This window comes from Calonectris borealis, chromosome 1 (assembly GCF_964195595.1).
Source record: "Calonectris borealis chromosome 1, bCalBor7.hap1.2, whole genome shotgun sequence".
In the NCBI taxonomy this organism is placed as follows: domain Eukaryota; kingdom Metazoa; phylum Chordata; class Aves; order Procellariiformes; family Procellariidae; genus Calonectris; species Calonectris borealis.
In genome coordinates this window covers 109,745,794-109,767,808 of record NC_134312.1, presented here as the reverse complement: position 1 = coordinate 109,767,808, position 22,015 = coordinate 109,745,794, and the positions used below count along the sequence as shown (strand labels likewise).

Genomic DNA, 22,015 nt, shown 5'->3' with positions numbered 1-22,015 from the left:
TAGCTCTACCTCAACAAGAGAAGAGTCCCTCCCAGAGCAAAGACTTCAGCTGAATGGGAAAACTGAAGAAAGTAGATCAGATAATCTCATAGCCACACAACACATTTAAGGAAGAAGAGTCTTTCTCTAGAAACTGTCCCAAAGTATGTGACACCTTATGAAACAGTTGGTGGGGGCCAACAATTAAACAATATGTGGCTACATGATGTATAATCTTAAGATAATTTAATAAAAACATTATTGAAAGATTGTTTACAGTAGAAACCGCACTAAATTGTGCTATTTTAATACCATGACCAGGTTCACTGATCCACTGCAAACACTCCAAAGTAGTTTTAACTTACCAGAAAACATGCAAGTATATGACTGTTCTTCTGAGGTCTCCATTTGCTGAACAAACATTGTGTTACTTAGGAGCAAGAAAGAAAAGCCCAGTTCCATCTCCTATTAGCAAAAAAAACCCATAAGATATCTTACCTGAAGCACATGAGAACAAAAATTGGCTGCTTATGCTGTTAACGAACACTCGTTTCATATGAGATGAGCAAAAAAAATACTTTCATCAGAAGAGCAAGTTATCCTCCATTAGAACAGCTCCATTCTTCCTAGAGTGACCCCTCAATCCCCTGAAAATACAAAAATAAATGAAAAGATAACCTTTTTTTAAGGAATAGGATTATCAGATTTTTGAACTAATAGTAAAATGTGGTATTGTAGACATGTTAAGGGTACAGTGCTTCCCAAGCCTATATGATAAAACTCCTCAATGACTTAAAAGATTGACTGAGGCTCTGAAAAGTCAATATTTAATAATACACGTCAAGTCCGACTTTCAGATGCCCAAGTGATCATTTAAAAAAAAAAAAAAAATCAATATTTAAAACAGTACAGCTACAGCTCTTTTTCACTTCGTTATTTCTAGAAAGATGGGTAAATTCACATGAGTACCACAAAACAGTGCATACACATTGCTTAGGTACTTGCAGACCTACATAAGGGGAACACATTTGTGAAAGTATTTATAGTTCACATTCTTGTTTTTGAAGGAAGAGTAGATAGTTTTCATATATCCTATTGCTTAAACATTTCTTCATCTCCTAGAAAGTATTTGGATTTTCAAAGGAGATTTAAGGAAATTAAGTGTTGTCCCCCAATGTCAATTATACCAAGGTGTTTACTGTAGTAGTGTCTCTTTTGAAAGCTCACCCTAAATTAAAAAGAAAATGTAAAAAGCATAGACATAGACGTATTAATCATTAGGATTCTCTCTTGCACCATGCTTCCTCTTTTTTTCCCCACAGTATTTAAATACCTAAGCCAAAGAAAAGCACCCTGAGCATGTAGAACTTCATAGGAGACAATCAGCTTTAAAAAAAGAACAACAAAAAAAAAAGACAAAAAACCAGCATGACTTGGGCACCCCAGTTTCTTTTGCAGCAATGAGATTTAAAGACCCCACTGCTTCATTCACTTCTGATGTCAGAATAATAGTATTTATTTTCTAATGCTATTTTCTTAAAATAAATTATACTATTACTTACACAACATGCAACCAGTATCAGAATACCAGTTATGGAAAACACAGCAGCAATATATTCAAAGCTTCATATTGCTGCTGTTACATGTTTTCCTAGTTTTGGCACTCCTTTTATAAACACTGTTTAACTTTTACTTGAATTGTTCTGGCCCTTAAAACTTTCCCTCAAATTGTTGAGTAAGATTTTAGAAAAAGCAGTTGGAACTGCAGTAGAGAAAGGAAAAGAAAATCATGTTTTACATATGTCTAATTTTGCTCTCTGCCTTCCACGATTACAGAGATAACAGGATTTCCAAAACCAGGATTTGAAACTGCACGTTTCCTCCACTTCGAAATGAAGAAGAGCATTTACCTCTGAGAATTGGAGGAGGAAATTACAGGAGTACATTCAGCTCCAGTTTGTAAAGCAAAATATTGTCAGAGAGGTTGTTGTTACTGTGATTATTTTAAAAAGAGTACCAGAAGTGCATAGCACCAGAAACTAACAGGGCTAAAGACAGCTAAGCCTCATCTTCCGTATATGCCAGTACCGCAACAGGAGTCCTGGTAAGGCAACGGGCTTGGGGTGCTATCTCGCAATTTCGCAGCCCAGTGCCGAAGATTTTTGCAAGGAAGGGTCAGCTGCGTGAAAACGACTCCTGTGAACCTGTCTGGTTTCTGCGGCACCATCAGTAAGGTAGCGGTGACTCTAGATGCAGTTCTCTTTCTTCTAAACTTTTCAGAGACCGTGGAGAAGGAGTAGGCTCAGTGCATTCGTGCCACCTACTCGCAAGCGGAGTTTGCACAGTGGTTTGATCTACTACGACTGAGCAGATGGGAAAGCAGCTAATTCTGACACGAGTGATGACAGCAAACCTTTTCCCCCCACCCCCCTACTTCAGGAGGAGAGAAGTACAACTAAATAAGGACTAAAAGCTGGATCCTAGGACCAGTTGCTGCTCAATGGTCATTTCAACAAGGTTGTTTTGCATTGGTATCCACGTTGTTGCTGCTGTTTATGCAAACAGTGATCCATGGTAGCCATGCAAAAAGCCACGTACAAAACACTTCTGGTCTCTGGAATCTTACAGTTCACTCGGGACACAAAGGCTTTAACAGAGGAAAAAAGGTACAAACTGGAAGCTGAAAATGACAGTTTAAGTCCCACTTTTATCTTTAGTATTTACCCCCAAAAAATAGCTTGGCTGAAATTCCATTTAGCACAGAAATGGCTAATAGCTGAATAATTCCCTATGGTGCACACGCTCCAATAGTTTTAATATTGGCATAATAAAACTGAATTTTAATTTGACTTTGACGTTACAGTTATTCTAAAATGAGTGTTATTCTGCTTTCACCTATATTGTAAATAACATTTTTGTTCATATTACCTATAAAGTGACAATGTTATTCAAGAGAAGAAACACAGATTAGACTTGGGGTATGAATATATCAGATAACAAGGGTTAACTAACATTCTGAAAAGCACGTTTGTTCCACATAGCACTCCAAAACCTGTATACTTGTATTTGACCTATTAGCTCTATAGATTTTTCACAGTTTCTTTTATAGTTTTTATATGCTTCATTACTTTTGAAAGTGATTTTTAAAACTATTAATTTTTCAAAAACCAAAACAAAAAAAAAGCTTTAAATCATTTTTAAGGTTGCATATTTGCGGGGGTCTAAGTAGCTTTGAACAAAAATATTGATTATCAGCTTTCAAGATGGAACCGCTGAGCCCATGCAAACAAATCTGCTCGCATGGCAACCTACAGCCATTCAGAATTTGTTAAAACGGGAGTCTGAAGGTTTTTGTCTTTTTCTGAACATACAGTATATTCCATTTTCTCCTTTGTGGAGGAAGAATCAGAATACACACACACACACACACTTGTGCCAATCCAGACTACAGCCAGCAACCGTTCTGTCTAATCTATAGGAGGAACAGATGAAGACTGGCTTGACAGTACATAACCAAGGCTTGCTTTTAACATACTTTAGGTTTCCTTGAGTGGGAAAGAGGGGGCATTCAACCAGCTTCCCTAGAAGCTCATGGTTCTAGAAGTAAGATTCAATGCCCAGATCAGAAATTTAGTCCTCAAACACATGTCCTAACCTTATTTTTCTTTTATTTCTGCTCAGCTTCCTTTCTGGGGAGGACATATCTTTCTCCACTCTGTCTTTTAAAATTAAAAGATGTTCAAGATAGGTATTCACTCTTACCGTTAATGATTTTAGTACACTAACAGCAGAACTCTTCTCTCAGCTGGGCTTTCAAGAATATACTCTAACACAAACCAGAAGGTGATGATGAGACTGTACATCTCCAAGTTTTGTGTTCCTCCCTCTGCCTCAAGTGAGTGTCAGGTCCAATTGCCAAAGGGCTGTATTTGCTCAGGGATACCTGCTCATAAACCGAAATTGAAAGCACGTTTCCAAGCAGCATATAATCAATCTTTCAGAGGAGGAATAGGGCAGGAATCTATTTTTCATACTTTTATAACCTCTCATTACAACATATCACATTAAGATTTTTCCAAGTGTGCGTCATCTCAGACCGTACAGGTTACAACTACATATTCCCACTGAACATTTCCATTACAGCATAAACTTTGCTGAATGAACCACACAGAAGACTTACAAGCCTTGATACATGAAGAGGGGATAGTGCTGCACTGTGTTAGTTTTATCACACAGGACAGTGAATCAGTTCAGAAATCTCCCAGTATAGTCTAGAAAGAGCTTAACAGCAGCAAAAACAAAGACTATAATGACAAAAAACAATATACTGCAGTTTCATTCTGCAACAAGGCACGCATATAGCTGGTAATAATGTAAGGGCAGGTAAAGTACTGTTTGTCTGGAGTCTATAAAAAAAAAATTGATGTTTTTCTTTTACTTGTCCCACCGCGTTAAGAAAAATCCCGTAACTCAGTCTGGCATTCCATAGTAACAAGGTTGCTCGCTCCAGGCTGAACCCAGCGAACTTGCCTAAAAAGAACAAAGATCCATGTGATAAAAAACCTGAGTGTTATTACATGTGTAATACACGAGTGTTAGTGCATGCCCTAACTCCATCCTTGACTTTTAGCAAACCACCTCTCTGAATATTTTGCAATGAGCATGATATGCAACTGAAGAAAGTTGGTGCTACTTTTCAGCAAAGCATTTGGAAGTGGAACTACAGAAAAAGCTCAGCACCAGAAGCATGACGTATTTCCTTCTACTCAGTGTCAGGATTTTGACAGAGCAGGCTGGCAGCTGAGGACCGCTGTCAGCCCTCGAGCTTTCCATTTGCAAAGTGACAGAAGTCCATCATCACCAGGCTAACAGCCATATGATGTGCTGCCAGCAATCCGCAGCATGACACGGCCGGGACAGTAAGGCTGAGCTCTGCGTAGCAGGTAGAACAACAACTTCGGTCAAGAAAACAGGAAGGAAAGCAGCAAGCAGAGAGTAGCTGCTGCGTTAATGAAATCCACCAAACAGCCGCTCTTTAGCATGGACACCACAACTGGCCTAGTGCTGGCCTCAGTTCTCCAGCTCTCGCAGAGTGCTATAACTTACAAGCAGTGGAAAAGTATTTATTCCGGCAAGAAAGAAAAATGCAACCGATCTTGAGAGTTGGGGTTTTTAAACTTCTTGTTGATGTATGAAAACTGAATATCTGAGAGATTTTGTGCTGTAAATTCGGGTTCTATTTAATAGAGCAAGTTTGAGTAAAAAAATGTGTATCTTCTATCCTACCCATATGATTTCATATACCGCTAGGCTCTTAAGGCAAGAAAGAAAATTTCAGAAATCTTAAAGCACGTCAGGTCAGGAGAAAACCTTTCAGGAAAACTCTTGTAGATATGCTACAGCAGACCCAAATTCCATCCATCTTCATGATTTTGATCATGAGTACGTCTAAACATCTCAGGTTCTCTCTGACATTTTCATATAGTGCTATTTTGGCCTTGCATACGTGGGACTGAGTGGCAAAGACGAGGAAACATTGAGCACCACTTAAATTCATCAAGAATCAAAGTGTCGCCAACAGTCCTGGTCCAAAAATTGTAAAAGACTAATTGTACCTTCCAGTACGTCCAGCAAATATTATGCTGCTTTGTAGCTTTTGTCCCCACCACAACTTTGGCCAGTCATTTTCGATACTCTCTAATGTGCATCTCAGGGTTTTGTGTACAAGGAGCTCCTTACTGCCTGTGGGATGAAGAAATGTTGTAGCATGTGCCACAGGAAAGGCAAACACAAAGGCAAGAGGGAGTCAAAGGACAGAAAAACTCTAACCGGGAAGAGTTTTCTTCATTCAGCCTCCTGGTAAAGCCCCAGCTAGTTTCACTAGTGGTAAGTGATGCAGAAGGCAGAAAGCTATTTGGGCATGCACGCAGCCCAGCGTCACAGGCTGAGAACCTGCACTCATGTGCTCGCTGCCAGAGCACCACCGTCCTCTCCTGCACCCCTGGTCACGGCAGAGCGGGGCCACAGACGTTTTCCTGCCCTCCCTTCACCAAGGAGCAACCCGACCCTTGCCTGTCCTCTGCTTGTTAGCCCTGCAAGTGGAACCAATAGCTGGCTGAAAATTAGCTCAGTACATGCTGACATACCACTCTGGAGAGCCTATTTAAAAGGTTAATAACTTTTAAAATCCAATTAGAGAGTCTAATTAGCTAAAGTAATCTTTGGTCTGCCTACTAAATCTCAAACTAGGTGAACACAATAAAGATTAATTCCTTCTTCGTTTCTGCTTCAGCACCAGATAGGATGCTGGAGACCTCCAATCACCTCTGTTTTCACGTAGGCACTGCGATGACGCCTTCTTCAGAGCAAGTTCAAAAACAGCAGAAAAGCTCAAGCCACAGCCCCTGTGTACCAGTATCAATGACTGAAGTATCATGATGCTGATCAAGCAGGTAGGGGACACTGCCATACATGCTAGAATAGAGACAAAACTGTCATTTTTGGAGCCGCTATTGTAGCACATTGGGTCAAACTTCTCTGGTTTGCCAGGAACAGCAGCAGTTGAAACATGGCGCCTGAAGTTATAGACAGCAATTTTATTTCTTCACTCAAGTATTTTTGTGGACTTTTTCCTTTGTGACTTAGACCAAGTCAGATCATCTTGTTTTCACTATTGCTTCTTCACATGTATGCATTTCCAAACAGGCAAGAAATCTGTTAGTTAGTTACTAACTCACTAACTAGTTAGTAAGTAACTGTCTCTAGGCATCCACTGAAATATCGTTCTGTCATTTCATAGACTATTATTTCTCTTCCCTGGTAGGCATCAATAGCAGCCATTAAAAATAACTGAAATAACTATTTTTCTAGAAACTTAAAAAAAAAAACCAACAACCCCAAAACCCAAAAAAAACACCTCCAACAAAAGCTCCTGAAAATTTCCAGCATATGGCTATTCTGAATCCATCATTAGCACACAATCTCAAGGTAGAAAGATTAAATTCACAATACATCAGATTATTTTTAAACGTCTTTTAATAAGCTATCCTTGATTCCCTTGTTCACAGGCTCCCCAGGGTCTCAGAAAGCCCCACCAGTTTCCTCAGAATGCTTCCTGAGAGCTGGTACATCCTGCCAAAGCCATGGGATCGGGACCAATCAAAAAGTGAACTTCAGAGCAAAAGGACCAGCCGCTAAAAACATTGCGCTACCAATCACTGGCCATTTTAAAATCAGAAAGATGTTTAGTATGAATGGCAACACTAACTACAGCCATTAGAACAAACTACTGAAAGAAGCCGCCTACCCTAACAAAATAGCTAATCACTTCAGGCTTTCTGTGGTAAAGTCTACACCGTGTTTCCAGTCCAAGGGAAGAAAGAAATTGTTCCGGTTCACATGAAGACATCAGCAAAAAGTGTAAAATCATTTCCCCCTACTGCAGCCAGATGCGGGTATGAAGTGTCATGAGAGAAAAAAAAACCTCTAATGTGCCTTTCTGCCCAGGCAGAGCAACACATAGCATTATGAAAAATAGCATTATGAAAAATCAAACGTATTTTAAAACACCCCTAGCTTTTTAATGACTCTCACAACTTTGGCGTTCGTTCAAGAACGAAGCACCGAGAAGGTCTGCCTAAGACTCCCCCTACGCACCGCCGAAAGTCAGAGAAGAGGGGAGCGGCTCCCACCGCCGCCCTCCTCCCGCCCGCCAAGGCCGGGAGGAAAGCGGAACACAAAAGCCAACAAAAGCAGCTCCCGCGCCCCTCCCCTGTCGGCAGGCGGGCTGCGGGGCGGGCTGCCTGACGGCCGGTGACCGGCAGGTGTCACTCCAGCTCCGCAGGCGGGGAGGGCTGCGCTGCGGCGCCCGGGGCGCCCCCGCCGCGGGAGGGGGTGCGGAGCAGCGCCCGTGTCCCGCGGGGCACGGCCGGCCGCCCCCCACCCGCGTAACCAAACCTGACGGCTGCCGGGCGGCGGGCAGCGCAGCCGGCCCCGGTTGCAGGGCTGAAGGGCAGCCCGCGCCCGCCGGCGTCTGCCACCCTGTCCTAAAGGCTCTTGCGGCGGGGTGCTGGAGAATTAAGCTCACGGGGAATTTGCCTCCAAGCAAAATGGAAATGGGATCTCTCTCCTGCCTACCTGCCACTGGAAATCTCCTGCCTGGGGGCAGAGAGCATCCGGAGGCCTTACAGAACTACGTCCCGAGCGCAAGCAACCTCCTCCAGCAGTGGCTCTGCGGTTTCCCATCACCCAAAGCCAGACTGTGATACTTTCGGTAAATCTATAGAGACAGAAGAAATTTAAAATATTTCAAAATCCTTTTCCCCTGGAGATTAAAACCCCACAGCCTTCCCAGATAAGCAGCTGTCTCCATCACTGCAGAAAGCATTCACGTTTTCAACGGAGCGCGGCAGTGATATACTTCAGGCCTTCGTGAACCCTGTTCCCTGAGACAGTACGTCTTTAGAGACTCCAAAGTGATCACTTACACTCTCTAGGAAACATAAAAAAGTATGACGGGCATAAAAGCAAACCAAACCCAGTCCAGACAAAACCCACAGGCACTGTAAAATCTGCAATATAAAAGCATTGTCAATAATACATATGTTTTATACATTTAAAGAAGAAAGTCTGTCCAAATGAATGCATTAATTTTAAATGATTTCCTATGTACGTCAGCTGAAAAGCTCAACAGGAAAGTTAAAAAAAAAAAAAGTATAAACTGTCACTGAGCACTCCAGTGAAAACTTTCAGATTCCTAGTTTAGGGAGATGGGCCATTTAAGATACGAAATAGAAACTTGGAAAATATTGTAATACAGTAGGTAAGAGCTTGGTCAAAATTGGACAAATAGGAAACTTCAAGTACGTTAACTGTATTCCTCATTGGTAGGCTGTCACCATGTAAGATTTTTCAGAAAACAAAGGTTTCAGTTTCAGCATATCTGTGTTCATTTGCAGTCTGCCTGATGTCATTTTAACCTGAGAGTTTATCTTTCTCTGGTGTAGGAGGCCTACTACTAATGCCGAGATTTCTAACTCGGGGGTTTAACATGTAGAAGTAGCTTCCCATACGCAACCTGACAATCTCCTCCACAACCCTTCTGCACATGCTGTCGGGACATTTGCTACTACTCTGGAGAACCATGAAAAACTATTTCATGACAGCATGCTGTGCTGGTGTCAAAGTCTAGTGCCAAGTCTAACTGCACCAACTGGTACAGGGAGCTCCGTCGTTACCTATGGGGAGAGTCCAGAGACCACCAAAGGAGCTATCCCATTACAGTCTCGTGGCTCTTAATGCTGCCCAAGACAGCTGCAAGACCAAAAGTTTATGTTTTATTCCAAAGAAGTTTTGTTACTGGGAACTCCTTTCCAGGGCAAGCATTACTAGTGAAGGGAGGGGAAGGAGTCAGGTCCTGCAAAGATCTCTCCATCAGTGAGCTGAAACATAAGCAATAACTGATGAAATCTGAAAATGCTGTGAAATTTGAAGGAAGGGTATACATTGCCATGAGTCAGTCAATTACAGTGTAGCTGAGATTACTCAGTGAGCTGGATTCAGTTGAGTTGAGGTTTAATATAGGATCCTCCGCCTCACCATTTAGGAAGCAAGAATATCCTTTCACTTATCCAACAGGGCTAGTACCCTAGAAAGGAGAGGCTCAGAGGCGACTTAAAAGGAAGTAAAAATGAGCTTGCAGGTGTGACACTAAACAGGAGAGTAGCAAAGTAGGCACTTGGCCAACGAAGCAGGTTGCTGGTGGCCAGACTTGTCAGCTCTGCACCCGCTCTGCCGACGCACGAGCAGTCCTGTCAATGACAAGGGGAAGGAGGGGAATGGCCAATGTGCGGACAGTGACTCCTATGGAAAAGAGAGGACTTCTCACAACTGTTGCCATTCTTCCCACTTCCAGAAACGGGATGCCTGGCTCCCTAGGGCTCCTGTCCAAAATGCGCCCATTTCCTCTCCTCTTTCACAGCAGACGGGAGCCCTGTACTCCACCTCTCCTGGCCAAATCCAGCTTTGCCTACATTGCTGAGAAGCGCTGAGTCTTCTCTGGGCAAAGAGTCAGGGGTTGATCAAATGCAAGACAAGGGAACACAGCAGCCTTCACTCTCCCACTCTGCAGAAATCCTGAAGGAATCTCTCTGTCCGTTCATACCTCTGAGTGTTTCTGCAGTTGGTAACACCTCTCCTTTCTTTCTGATCTCTCCTGGGATCAAACCCTGCAATACTTTCACTCTGGAAAGAAGTGTTAGACTACAGTACTTAGAAGCCCTCAACATTTACTCATGGTCCAGCACTTCCCTTTAGACATTCTCTGTACAGCACCCTTTTATAGAGGGCTTGTAAATAGCATTTACAACACTTAGCAGACCACCTAAACCCAAATTATTCAGTTTTAATAGCAGAAATAATGCATAAAACAGATTAGTTTAAAACTGGCTATATTACAAGCCTCTCTCAGCCAGAGCTTACCATTATTTGGTAGCTACCTCAGGCCTCTTTGCCCAACAACTGATTTCTTCCTAAAAAAAAGAGGAATGTTATAGTCTGCTCTGAGTCCACTACTTAGTTTCAAAAGTGTTTTGACTGGGAGTGAGGGGGAATTAGCCAGCTAATAGGATAGAGAAAACTGAGGATAAGTGCAGAGTTTCACTTCACTGAACTTCTGATAAAAAATAGAAAATAGCCATCAGAACTCATCATACTTTCTTGCTTATCACCAAGAATTGACATTATGCATTTACAAAATAAGCCTCTTTAAAGCAAACATATATAAAGCTGAACACCCATAAAATTACTACAGAGCAGAAAAAAATCCATCATAAATACTTTTGAGTCAGTATTTTCAGTTTTACCCCTACTCCAAGAACAAAGAAGAACAAACGTGCTATCTGTGCAAGTGCCTTCCCTAAGGGATTATGGCCAGTTTTAACACTTGCCAGATTTTACCTAGTGGCTTCTACTTTCTTAGAAAAGACTTAGAAACTTACTTTCTTAGAAAAGCTTTTCTAATCTTGAGGGGCACTGTGTCAAGGGAGAAATTATTTAATTTTATTTTTTTACTAATTAGAAAACATCATTATGGCTCTTCTCTGACAGCTACAACCAGCGGATAATTAACTCCATCACTTTCCATTTCAGTTAAACAATTTCACAGAGCACAAAGCACTACAAAATCTCTTAAGCAGCCCAGATAACAGAGAGGTGTCACTGTCTTCAGTGGAAAAGACAAGAATGATGGCAAACAAAATCAGTACTGTTTTACTTGCCCGGTGCAAAGTATTTGATTAAGAGGATTAAACTGGACCAAGAAAAAGGGGAAGGGGAGTCAATTCTTAAAACACAGCAGTATAAATCTTCATATACAAAGTATATTGAGGACTCCATCCTACAGATGGATACCAAAGTGAGAAATCATCCGTTCAAGCACCTTGCAACAACCACAGAACTAAAATCACCATCAGCTCAGAGTGGAACAAGCATCTGTGCCAAATACAATGACAGGTCTTAATCTCATGTTCAAAGGTATTAGAGGTAACAAATTTTCCTTCAGAAATTCAAAGGGAAATTGTACATATTCCAAAACAGAATGTACTTGTTCAAAATAGCCTGTGAGCATGGAAGGGAGGAGATAAAGAAGTCTTTTGAGCAGCCAAACTCAACTTCGACTTCTCAGAACAAAATTATCTCCCTCAAGGAATGGGGGTTTTGTTATTTGATTTTTTGGGGAGGGGTACTTCGGTTGTTTTGTTTTTTGGGTTTTTTTTTTAAAAAAGGATTTGCCTCACGAGGTGCAAAACTTGAAGAATCTTTCCAAATAAAAGAGCTTCATAAGCAGATTACAAGAATGTATTACCTTGAGCTATTAAAAGTTACAAGATTTTCAGTTCCATAGGTCAAGGTTTCTCTGAAAAGCCTAACTCTCCAGCCTCTTCCCTAAGAAAGCATGAGGTTGGGGTTTTGTTGTTGTTTGGTTGGTTTTTTAAACTGCAATACTTAACACTGACTTTTTTTGCTTAAAACTTCTTCCTTGGAAAAAATGTTTTTTTCCTAATCCATAATAAAAAAAAGCAAACCCCCCCTGCAAACTCCCAACGGTTTTCCAAGCTCTTAGTCCACAGTTCAATTGAAAGTATCACTGTTACAGATTAAGGTCACAGACAAAATACAACTTTTGTTTCTTGAAGGAAATCTACAGGAATTATTGCTCCCTCCCTGTTGCCTGCATGTCCGTGAAATACAAATGGGTTCAGAGAACTTTATCAGGGATAATGAAGAAGATACAGTCCCACAAAGTGATAGGAAGTACCTAGATACAGAACACAGATACGGGTAGGGACTGCACAGATACCAACTTACACCAGCACAGCAAGACATAGCTGCTTTTTGCCAAAATTTATGTTTGACTGCAGTTTTAATAGTTCAAGACAAAGCATGAGGATCAGGGTAAACTGAAGATTATTCAACATCTGGAACAGCCTCTACAGCCTTCATAAACCTGGAGAGATAGTGCCAAGATACAGTGCACGAGACACCCCTCACACTTCTGAAGCACTCGGAGAGTGCTCGGTTAAGTCAGCCTCCAACAAATTATTCACCTTTTTTTTTTTTTTTGAAATGTGCCAAGAGACTATACAGAAAAATTACGCAGCTTGAACTAACTGTCCATACCTTTCCTATTTCAGGCTCCTAAACGCTGAGTTGCCAGACAGCATGTGTGTAGACGGTGTTATTTAACCCACAGATCCTGCACAGGCATACACCCAGAGCAGTTCCAAGAAAAGCACTCAGAAGCCTGTAGAGGTGAAAATTGAAGCCCACACTAATCAGACAGAAGCAGAAGAACCCCGGTTCCATATCACTAGCTCTACCTGGTAGCAAAGGCATGGTGGTTAGACCAGCTGATGGTGAAGCAAAAACGAAACTAACTATAGAAAGCCTGGAAAGTGGATACTTGAGTGACTTAAATGGGAACAACAGGGCAGGGAAAAAAAGTGCATGAAAGTACCATGGAGCCCAAGCCTTTGTTTAAGAGGCACTTCAATTAAGATATGAAGGGAGAGATGAAGGATGACCATATCCCTTAATGTGCATGATGAATCCATCCAGTGAACGCCATTCTGAAAATAAGCCTTTCTCACTATACATTTCCCAGCCTGTAAGGGGATTTGGGTTGATCCTAACCACCAGAAAGCAGGTCAACCTGTTCTTTCAAAGTGCTGCCTTGAGAAGCTGCTTCTGAGAAGTGTGAATCTCTTCCTGCTACAGTGAAGATCTGAAATTCATGGTGAAGAAAGTTCAAAGCCAAGTCCAAGATTTTAAGGACATGACAATAAAGTTGGAGCACACGTATGTATGGTAGCGATGGCCGGAGCTGTAAGAAATACAGATGTCTGCAAAAGTTTTGTGGCTTCACTCCCATAAGGATCAAAACTGAAATAGAAGAGCTGAACCAAGCAGGAACTTTCTGCTAATGGAAACTCAACTAGGGGAATACCATTAGTTTATCTACAAAGAAAGATGCTCCTTAGGAATTAAGAGTGTTTTCAGTTAATAGCTTATCCATCAAGCCCAGGATTTCAAAAGATCTTCAAGGACAAAATACATAAAGGAAAACTGGATTGCTCCCCTTTCGAATTCTACCTACTGCATTTTGCTAAAAGACCTGTTTGGGTAAGAGCATTTTTGTATCTGTATTAATATCCTCTCCAGAAGCAAGTAACGGAAAGATGCAACCATCTTCCTCTCAATGCCATGACTGATAGCTATTTTTCTTGCATCCTTCTAGACACAAAACCAGAATATATTTTTTAAACAACTAATGTACGTATTTATGTTGGAAAATGCTGCATAGATGAGGTGATTTATTATAGAGTGGTGCATTTTTTCATCAAAATTCTTAGCTTGTGTTTGTGTAAGTCCACAGACATTTGGAATGAAGAATATAAACAACAACTATTGTCTTTATGGACCTTTACGTTTCTTGGACAGTATCAGACTGTTTCCTGTGTGCTACTGTTGGGTACATAACTGAAAGACTGCAGTGCCTTCAGGGTCATCCATGGTATGAAGCAACATCTGGAAAAAAAAAAACCCTTGCATTTAATTGATGATGCTGGCGATTTAGTAAATTAATTTGGGTTAAAATTCCCTTAATCTTTTTGTGTTCCATAAACTGAAAAAAGCCTGAAAAAAATCTCACAATTCCCATACTGAAGAGAAATATCTACTTACATAATTCAGTCACAGATTATTAGCTAGCCAAATGAACTGTATGCTTTACTACCTTACTTGTATAGGTTTTGTGCTAGGCATCATGAATCCAAGCTATCAGCTATCTTATTGCAGTGCAAAAAGCAAGGTTTTTAAGACAAAATAGTACCTTAATGATTTAACTGAAGATTTAAATTCATACAAGATATTTAAAAGATATTAAAATAGTAAGATACATATATATTTATTTCTGCTCTACTCGACAGACCTCAATTCAACTCAAAAATTCAAGTTATTGCAAATGAATACATATTTATCTTCAGTACTACAATGGATTATTTTCATACTTTAAGAAACTGAAAAAAACTGAAACAAAAAGAACAAATAATCTCGCCCTTGCTTGCTTCCTTTTAATTAAATATCTTAGATATTCTCCCTAAGTGAAATACTTTCTTCCTCTTTTACCTTAGAAGGAGTGCCTTTTCCCCGTGTTTGTCATGGAAGATTACACAGATGATGAGGTTCCTGCAGGGCTAGAGGGGAGCTTTCCTTAAAAGTTTTCACAAACATTCAAATTCAAAACCTGTTAGCAAAGAAATAAAATTGCTCTTTCACTTTTGGTTGTTTTTACCATTATTGGAAAAGGCAAATGAGAAGTCTAATTTGTTCAAAACCTCGTTTAAAAATACACAGTGCTAAGTGAGCATATTCTTGAGTTTCAACTCAAAGTGCAACAGATGCAAAATGTGAAATCTTTTAAAATGCATCTTCACCCTTTTCATAAGATGCATATATTTTTCCTTGAAAGGTGATATTTCACACATCAATAATTTCAGACCTAAAAAAAGGCTCCTGAGTAGTACTGCACTTGTAAGAGTTCAGTATTCTTTTTTTAAAAAAAAGTTGATAAAATAAATGGATAGTTTGACAAAGTATGAAGCACTCCAATATTGAAACCAGAAGAGGAAAACATCCCTAAAAAGATTTTGAATTGAAGGCCACACTCTATTCACTGTATATGGTGATCCAGTATCTTTCCAGAGTGAAAAACTTTCAAGACTGATACGTACTAAGATTGAACTCTGCCTCTTCTTGCATATGAGATGCCTACATTTATGCCCACTACATTTCTAGGTGGTCTGAACTTAATCACTCCTTCCCTCCCTCTGTGTTCTTTTATTAGTAGATATTCAAATAAACACCACTTGAAAGCCTGTAATTAAAAGTTGAGTGCCGCTCCAATAAAAACATACAAACAAATATTCACATATTTTACTGTTCTAACAGAAAAAGTTCTCTATAAAGAGTAGGAATCAAAATAGTGTTAGGTAATAGGATTACCTAAGGAGGCATTAAATTTCTTTTTCCACAAAATAATTAAGTTTCTTCATTAAAACTAGACAGTATTTCAGTTCTACAAAGCAAGCCCTTTAGATCTTTTCTTTCACTTCCAATAGAAATTTAATTAGGACAGATAAAAGATTTCTGAGACATTTTGTTGCAACAACAGCAACTCATTTCAAGTAAGGAATTAATGTAAGGTTTTATTTCTGGTCACTTACATGATTAAAATACCAATTTAAAAAATTGATTAATTCTTAAGGTTCACAAATTCCACTTTTTTAAAACCTTTATTTCATCTACTTAAATCAATTTCTAGAAATTTTGCTCAGAGAGTGTAATATATTTCTACTGAAAATACTTTTAGATTTTTTTTCTAATTTTTTTTCTAAGAATAGAAGGAAGGTGCCATTATTGTTTTGCTTCAGAAGCCAGTCCCTACTATCAGAAAAGACTTGGCATGGCCACACACACACACAAAAGTGTTCAGGTGCAGTATCATACAGATCATAAAGAATATACAAAAACCCATAGTGTATAATACTGTGACAGTTTTTCAATATATTCACATACAGTAATCTCCAACTACCTGCAACTAAACTGGCCATAAATCCTGAAGAACCTTGTCTATAAAATTGAGTAACCCATCAATATACTGTCTCTCTTCTAAAAATACCCGTATTTTACACTAATATACAAGGTATCTGCTTGCAAACACAGAAGTAGCCATAAATAAAACTTTATTCTTTCATTTCATTTACAAGCTACCAGGTACCATGTATTTACACAGCACTGGACACTTAAAGTAGTTGCAGTCACAAAATGATCCAGACAGCTGTTGATAATGTAAAGGATCTTAAGATAAAAGCAAAGTAATACTGTAACAGATAAGTGGCAAAAAAGCAGTTTTGCCATAATGATCAGACTTGCATGTTGCATCAATTCTGGTTGAAACGACTGAGCGCCATGCGATTCTCAGCTTTAATTGTTTGCAGTCTGGCTAAAGTTTGTACAGTCATTTCTCTTTTGCAGTTATTAAAATAAAAAAGTTAAAAACTATAGCAGCAACAAGCAAACCCTGTGACAGGAAGGCAAGGTTTAAGAACTAAAAAAGTTTATACAATGTGCTTAGGAAGGTTGCAGAATTTATCTTCCATCGGCTGGAGTTCGACTGAGTGACAACATGATTCGGGCGTATCTTTCACACAGTTCGTGTGTGGAGTAGGAGGGTAACTTTGGCGGGTCATTGAAACCTTTAATCTCTGTAGAACAATCTAGCAGTTTTGGCAGGAAATCTGTCAGCTTTTCTTGCAAGTTAGCTGCAAATAAAACAAGAAAAACAAACATAAGCATTTATGTCTGCACGTGGAATTCTCCTTTTTCTGCCCAACATCGACTTTTTTTTTTTATTGGTGGCTGGGAAGAGGAGGAGTTTCACTTGGAATAATCCACTTTCTTCAGGTCTGCCAGCAATAACTAGGATATACCAATTCCTAGTAAGATGTTAATATAAATGCCCCTTCAGATGGTCTAACAACACAAATGTTTTTCCATTCAAAAAGCATGTTTCCTTTAAGACCTAATACCCCAGTGCAATATATGGAAAAACTGTTTATTTAAATGTGTACGGGATTATTCAAAAGTCAGGGTAGCTCAAAATACATTACCAAGGCACAAAAGATATAGGCTCAATTCAAGACACTGAAAACATCACATTTATAAAAGAGGTGCGCAAGGGCCTTTTACCTTAATGAATAAATGACTTACGTTCCATTTCTTGTCCAAGATAGGAACACCAACGGTTTCTCATATCTTCCACAGCAACAATATCTTTTTCTTCCATTTCATCCACCAGTAGTAATGGCAAACACGGGACAATAAGCTCATTCATAATGATCAGGCCATTATTTACTTCCTGATCATCTCCTGATTCAAACAGTGCTGCAGCATGTTCATTTAGTTTCTTCATAAACCACCACAAAAAAGGAAAGCCTTTAAGTATACAGCATTTCACATTCTACCATGTATCTGTTTCTGTTTGTTTTAAAGCACAGTCTTCCTACAAAGCTACCTGGTAATTTGTATTAACCACAGTTGCGCTTTAACATTTACAGCAATGATGCATACACTCTATTAAACCATTTGATCTTGTGCTATTCCTCAAGCCGCTTAATTTGATACCTGCCAACTCAACCTTTGCAGCTGTTCTGAGGTCCTATCACCTGCTTTTGTTTTCTCACTATTGCTAAAAGTGACATAATCAAGGAAAAAAAACGTTTCCTGCTGATGCCTTTTCCAATTTTTGTCTCCCCATCAAAACGTGGCAACAGGGTGAGCCTGCTCACCCACACTGTCAACTGTTGTTCCTACATAGCCCAGACATGACAGCAGTGAGCACACTATTTTCAATCATAAAGAAGATAATTGATGATTCCAAAAAATCAGGAATAATGTCTTCCTTTTTACTTTTGCTTTTTTTCCTTACACAAGTCTAAGTATTAACTTGTTAATGAAAGGGGGTTTTGTTTGGTTTTGTTTTACATGATGGCAACACTTTTCTACTAATTAATTTTGTAAAAGCTATGCAGCAAGTTCAACTTTTTGAAACATACTTCACTCTTCACTTACTAGCAAACATTCTCGTCTGTAGTGAGATATCAGCTCTTCATCATGCCCTCTGTACGGGCCTTTGGACAAGAGTTCTTTGTTATTCTGGTAAGCATAGATAAGGTAGAGCAAGGCTTCCATATAGCTGAAGTAAAGTAAAGAAACAAAAACATGAGATGCAACATCCAGGTACCACCTGTTTCAAGCTAACTACTGTGCTCTTCAAAGGATAGGTAACTTCACTTGCTTGTTTGATTTTAAGTCCACCCCTCCCCACCAATCTCTTCATAATGTTTTCTTCTACCACACAATTTCATCTTTTGTGCACATGAGAACAATTTTTTTTATTATCAGGTTAGATCACTTGCACATGAAGTCTGATCCAAAGCTCACTGAAACCAATAGATACCATTTCACTCACTTCAAAAATAGCTTTGGACGAGCCTTGAGTATACATGAAAACTTAATTTTTCCTGCGTGCATTTATGTCACATTAGGTTTGATCTTCTCTTGTCTTATGTATCTTGATAGCATTCTACACCTTAGCAAATAAGATTTAAAGCTGTCACCTATTTCTAAAAAATAAACTGTGAATTTTTAGCCTCACTAACTGTAAGTTCTTCCAAACTACTGCATCTAGTGATGGAAGAAACCACAACAGCATTTCAAAAGCAGAAGTGCCACTAGACTCTTGATATTTCTGTCTTTAATCTAAATAAGATAAATACAAGTCTAATTGGTAAAGGACAAGTAACAGGGGACCTAAGAACCTAACAGTTAATAATCAGCAGAGATCACTTCACGCACAGTTTAACAAATCTGCCTTCAAACTGCTGCATGCCATTTCCAGCAAACACCTTAAATTGTTAATTCTCTGACTTCCAGAAAACCGGTTATGACAGACAGCCACTGAAAGCAGTTCAGGCAGCTACCCTAAAACCAAGCAGTTAGAAATCTCATTTTTATTCAAGCTGAAAAAATCTAGGAAGAGAAATTTCCTAACAGAGTGGTTAGAGGAACAGTACATTGTGCACTCACTCATTCCTAGTGAGAACAGGAGGTCATGGTTAAGGTTTAAACTACCAAAACCAAACCACCAAATACTAAAAATGGCTAAAAATTATGTGTGAGCATACACAGGGCATACCTGAAAAATACATGTCAGAATTTTCCACAGTAGACAAACTAAAGACTTACAGTAATGCCTCCCAATGAGACAACATAAAAAGAAGGGAAAAGGCTACTTGAAATAGCAATAGTTCCTTAAAGCTTTACCTTCTAATATCCCTTGATTAGAAGAACAAGATGAAGCCCAACAGCATAATTTCAGAATCTACTTTGAAGTTATTTCTTCCACCATGAGGTCTGCTCATGGTCCCTTGCAATTCTAAATATTTATTGCTTAAATAATTAATATATTACAAGTACAGTCACTGTTCTCCACCTTTTTATCCTCAAAATACAAAGCTACGCTTTCATTAAAAGAAGTCCTATTACCCTCTCCTCAAGTCCATTTCTCCTGCCCATGAAAACTCTTCACACCACTGATCACCAACACAACTGACCAGACAGCAGAAAACTTAATGTAAGAAGAAAGGTGAGAAGATGATTGCAAGGAACTGGAATTGCTGGATATAAAGCCAGAGGAGCAGGACCTTCTCTCCCTTTCCGTTCTTAGTTATTTGTGAAACTGCAGATTGAAATTACAGTGTCAAGAACTCACTTGATCCAAATTAAAAACTTGCTGCTGGTAGTGGCCTTATTCCCAGTCCCTCTCTTCCTACCCCTTCCCCCAGTTGTATGACCTTTCCCTGAAACAACCGTAGTGCCATCTAACAGCAAGGTAAGCTATTTTAAATCATCATTACTGTACATCCAAGCTCGGAGTCCTTGTATATCTTGAGAGTCAGAGGAACATGATTACAGTGTGAATTAGCAAACAGATTCGGCCTTTTCACACCTGAAGTGCATATAAGCTCCAGCCTATGAAGACTAAGCCTAAAATCACTGAAGCTGCTCACAGAATTAGGGAGCTCACTGGGTCTAGGCTTTGGAAAAGATGCAGAAAGCACAGGTTCGCTAAATTTTAGCACTGCTTTGAAAAAGGCATTTCAGTCAAAACTGAAAAACTGTATTGGCTTTCTAAGAAACTTAAAAGGCAACTGCTAAGGTCTATGGTTTCCCTCTACCACAAGAGCAAGCTGCATGTGAAACTCCTGCCAAGATTCATTAGCTGGCTGCAGTTCATCTCACCCATAGCAGGTTCCTACTCTATAGTACAGTCAGGGAAGATATGCCTGAAAGACGTTTTAATTCTCCACCTACAGTGAAAAAAGGGCCTTGTCAACTACCCTAAGGGATCATGAGTGAACACTGAAAGTAGGCATGACTTTCCAGTGCTCAGCATAAGGTGATTTTCAGTAGTACTAAGAAACTGTTGTTTCCTTTGTGCCTTCAAATGCAGTCTTGCATGTTCCACACTCCTGCACCAAGACCTATAAAAGTAAGCTACATAGAGGAAAACATACACCAAACTACTTCTTTGATGTTGATTTTGTGTTTGTTCGACACAGCACAATTATTTGAGGAAATCAGAGACTACCTGGATAAAGACCGATTTTTGGCTCCATCTAGAGATTGAGTGCTGCTAGGTACCAAATAGTGTTATTAAACTAAGAAAAGTTGGTCAACTGAGGGAGATGGGTTTCTGAAAAAAAGCCTCAAAACAGTCCTGCTGATGAAGGTCATATTTCAATTATGAAAGTCTATGTTTTCATAAATATTTTTAAAGTTACATTTTTATGATTTCAGTCTTAATAAGGGAATTGGAAGAGTTCATCAATTTAGTCTCGTTTTCAGAATAAGGATGGTAGTACTGCCCTCTAGAGTGTACAAGATGTGATCCTCAGTAAATATCTCAGTCCTTCAGGAACCTGTAGCTGAAACATGGGTGCGTATTTGCAATAGATGCTTTTAGAGTAGGTCAATGGATACCCAGATCCTCGCCCATCCTCTACGCATGCTTAACCCTAGTCTTACTGTCTTTGCCTTAAATACCTCTTGAAGCATTTATGAAATTGCTTTTCTTGCCAAAGGGAATGAATGCTACACTTGTTTGGATGTTAGATGAGTCTGATAATATCATATTTTTTATTTCTGACCAATATCAGAGTCTAAGACTGGTCATTATAGGCTTGTTTTCTGAATTACAAAGATGTTTGGTAACAAATGCCTCACCCTAATTTTGCAAATTAATGTAAATAATGGAAAACTATACCAAAAATGCTGTTCAGCACAGAGCAGAAACCTGTGTTTCCCTCCCTCCCCCTGGCATAATCAGAATATATTATGGTAAGAAGTGGATTAGTGAAAACTTTGCAGTTGAAGGTGCCGTCCTGGAGTCCCAGTGCCAAGGAACTTGAAGATCTTCCGTTCCTGCCTGCATGCTTAGAGCATGCACGAAGTCCGGGGGTAACAAGGAGAGTGTTCCTATATACGACACCGATGCCCATGACATTCTTGCCTCCTTAAGGGATCAAGCAATACCAGAGTGTTTATTTTTCAAATAAGCCAGGCAATCTTCTGACCAACCTTTGTACATAAGCTGTTCAAGACTGACAAAGTAGCCTATTGCAATTGAGATTATTAATGAATGTACTATTTATTACACACTAGCAACCAGAAGACAAAACAGGACTATGGGCTCATTGTTTTAGCCACTATACAAAGACGTAGCTTGTCACAAAGACAAGGCAGTGTCTTTTCCAATCACTCTTCTTGTTTTGTTCGGGGCCTTTCTTGTTTGGGAGCATACAAGACAAGAAAGAGAAATATGAAGCAATTTACTACACAACATACACGTAGGAAA

The 22,015-nt window shown here is 39.5% G+C and overlaps 1 protein-coding gene across 10 annotated transcripts in view; it reads right to left on the bottom strand.

The window, feature by feature from the left end:
• Positions 1 to 425: 425 nt before the first annotated feature.
• Positions 426 to 22,015, bottom strand: part of USP25 (ubiquitin specific peptidase 25) — a 110,893-nt gene continuing 89,303 nt past the window's right edge. For 7 of the 10 annotated variants that reach the window (XR_012676774.1, XM_075170504.1, XM_075170527.1 and 4 more), the window contains 3 exons: positions 18,169 to 18,292; positions 17,308 to 17,503; positions 16,264 to 16,859 (listed from right to left, as the gene is read on the bottom strand). Coding sequence is in view for 8 of the 10 variants with exons in the window: in XM_075170504.1 (XP_075026605.1) it covers positions 16,687 to 16,859; positions 17,308 to 17,503; positions 18,169 to 18,292 (493 nt within the window). In the remaining 2 variants the exon portion in view is untranslated. Of the gene's footprint in view, positions 627 to 13,958; positions 14,065 to 14,485; positions 14,783 to 16,263; positions 16,860 to 17,307; positions 17,533 to 18,168; positions 18,293 to 22,015 lie in introns of those variants that run through there. The other 3 variants (XR_012676764.1, XM_075170517.1, XM_075170556.1) reach the window with 3 other exon arrangements.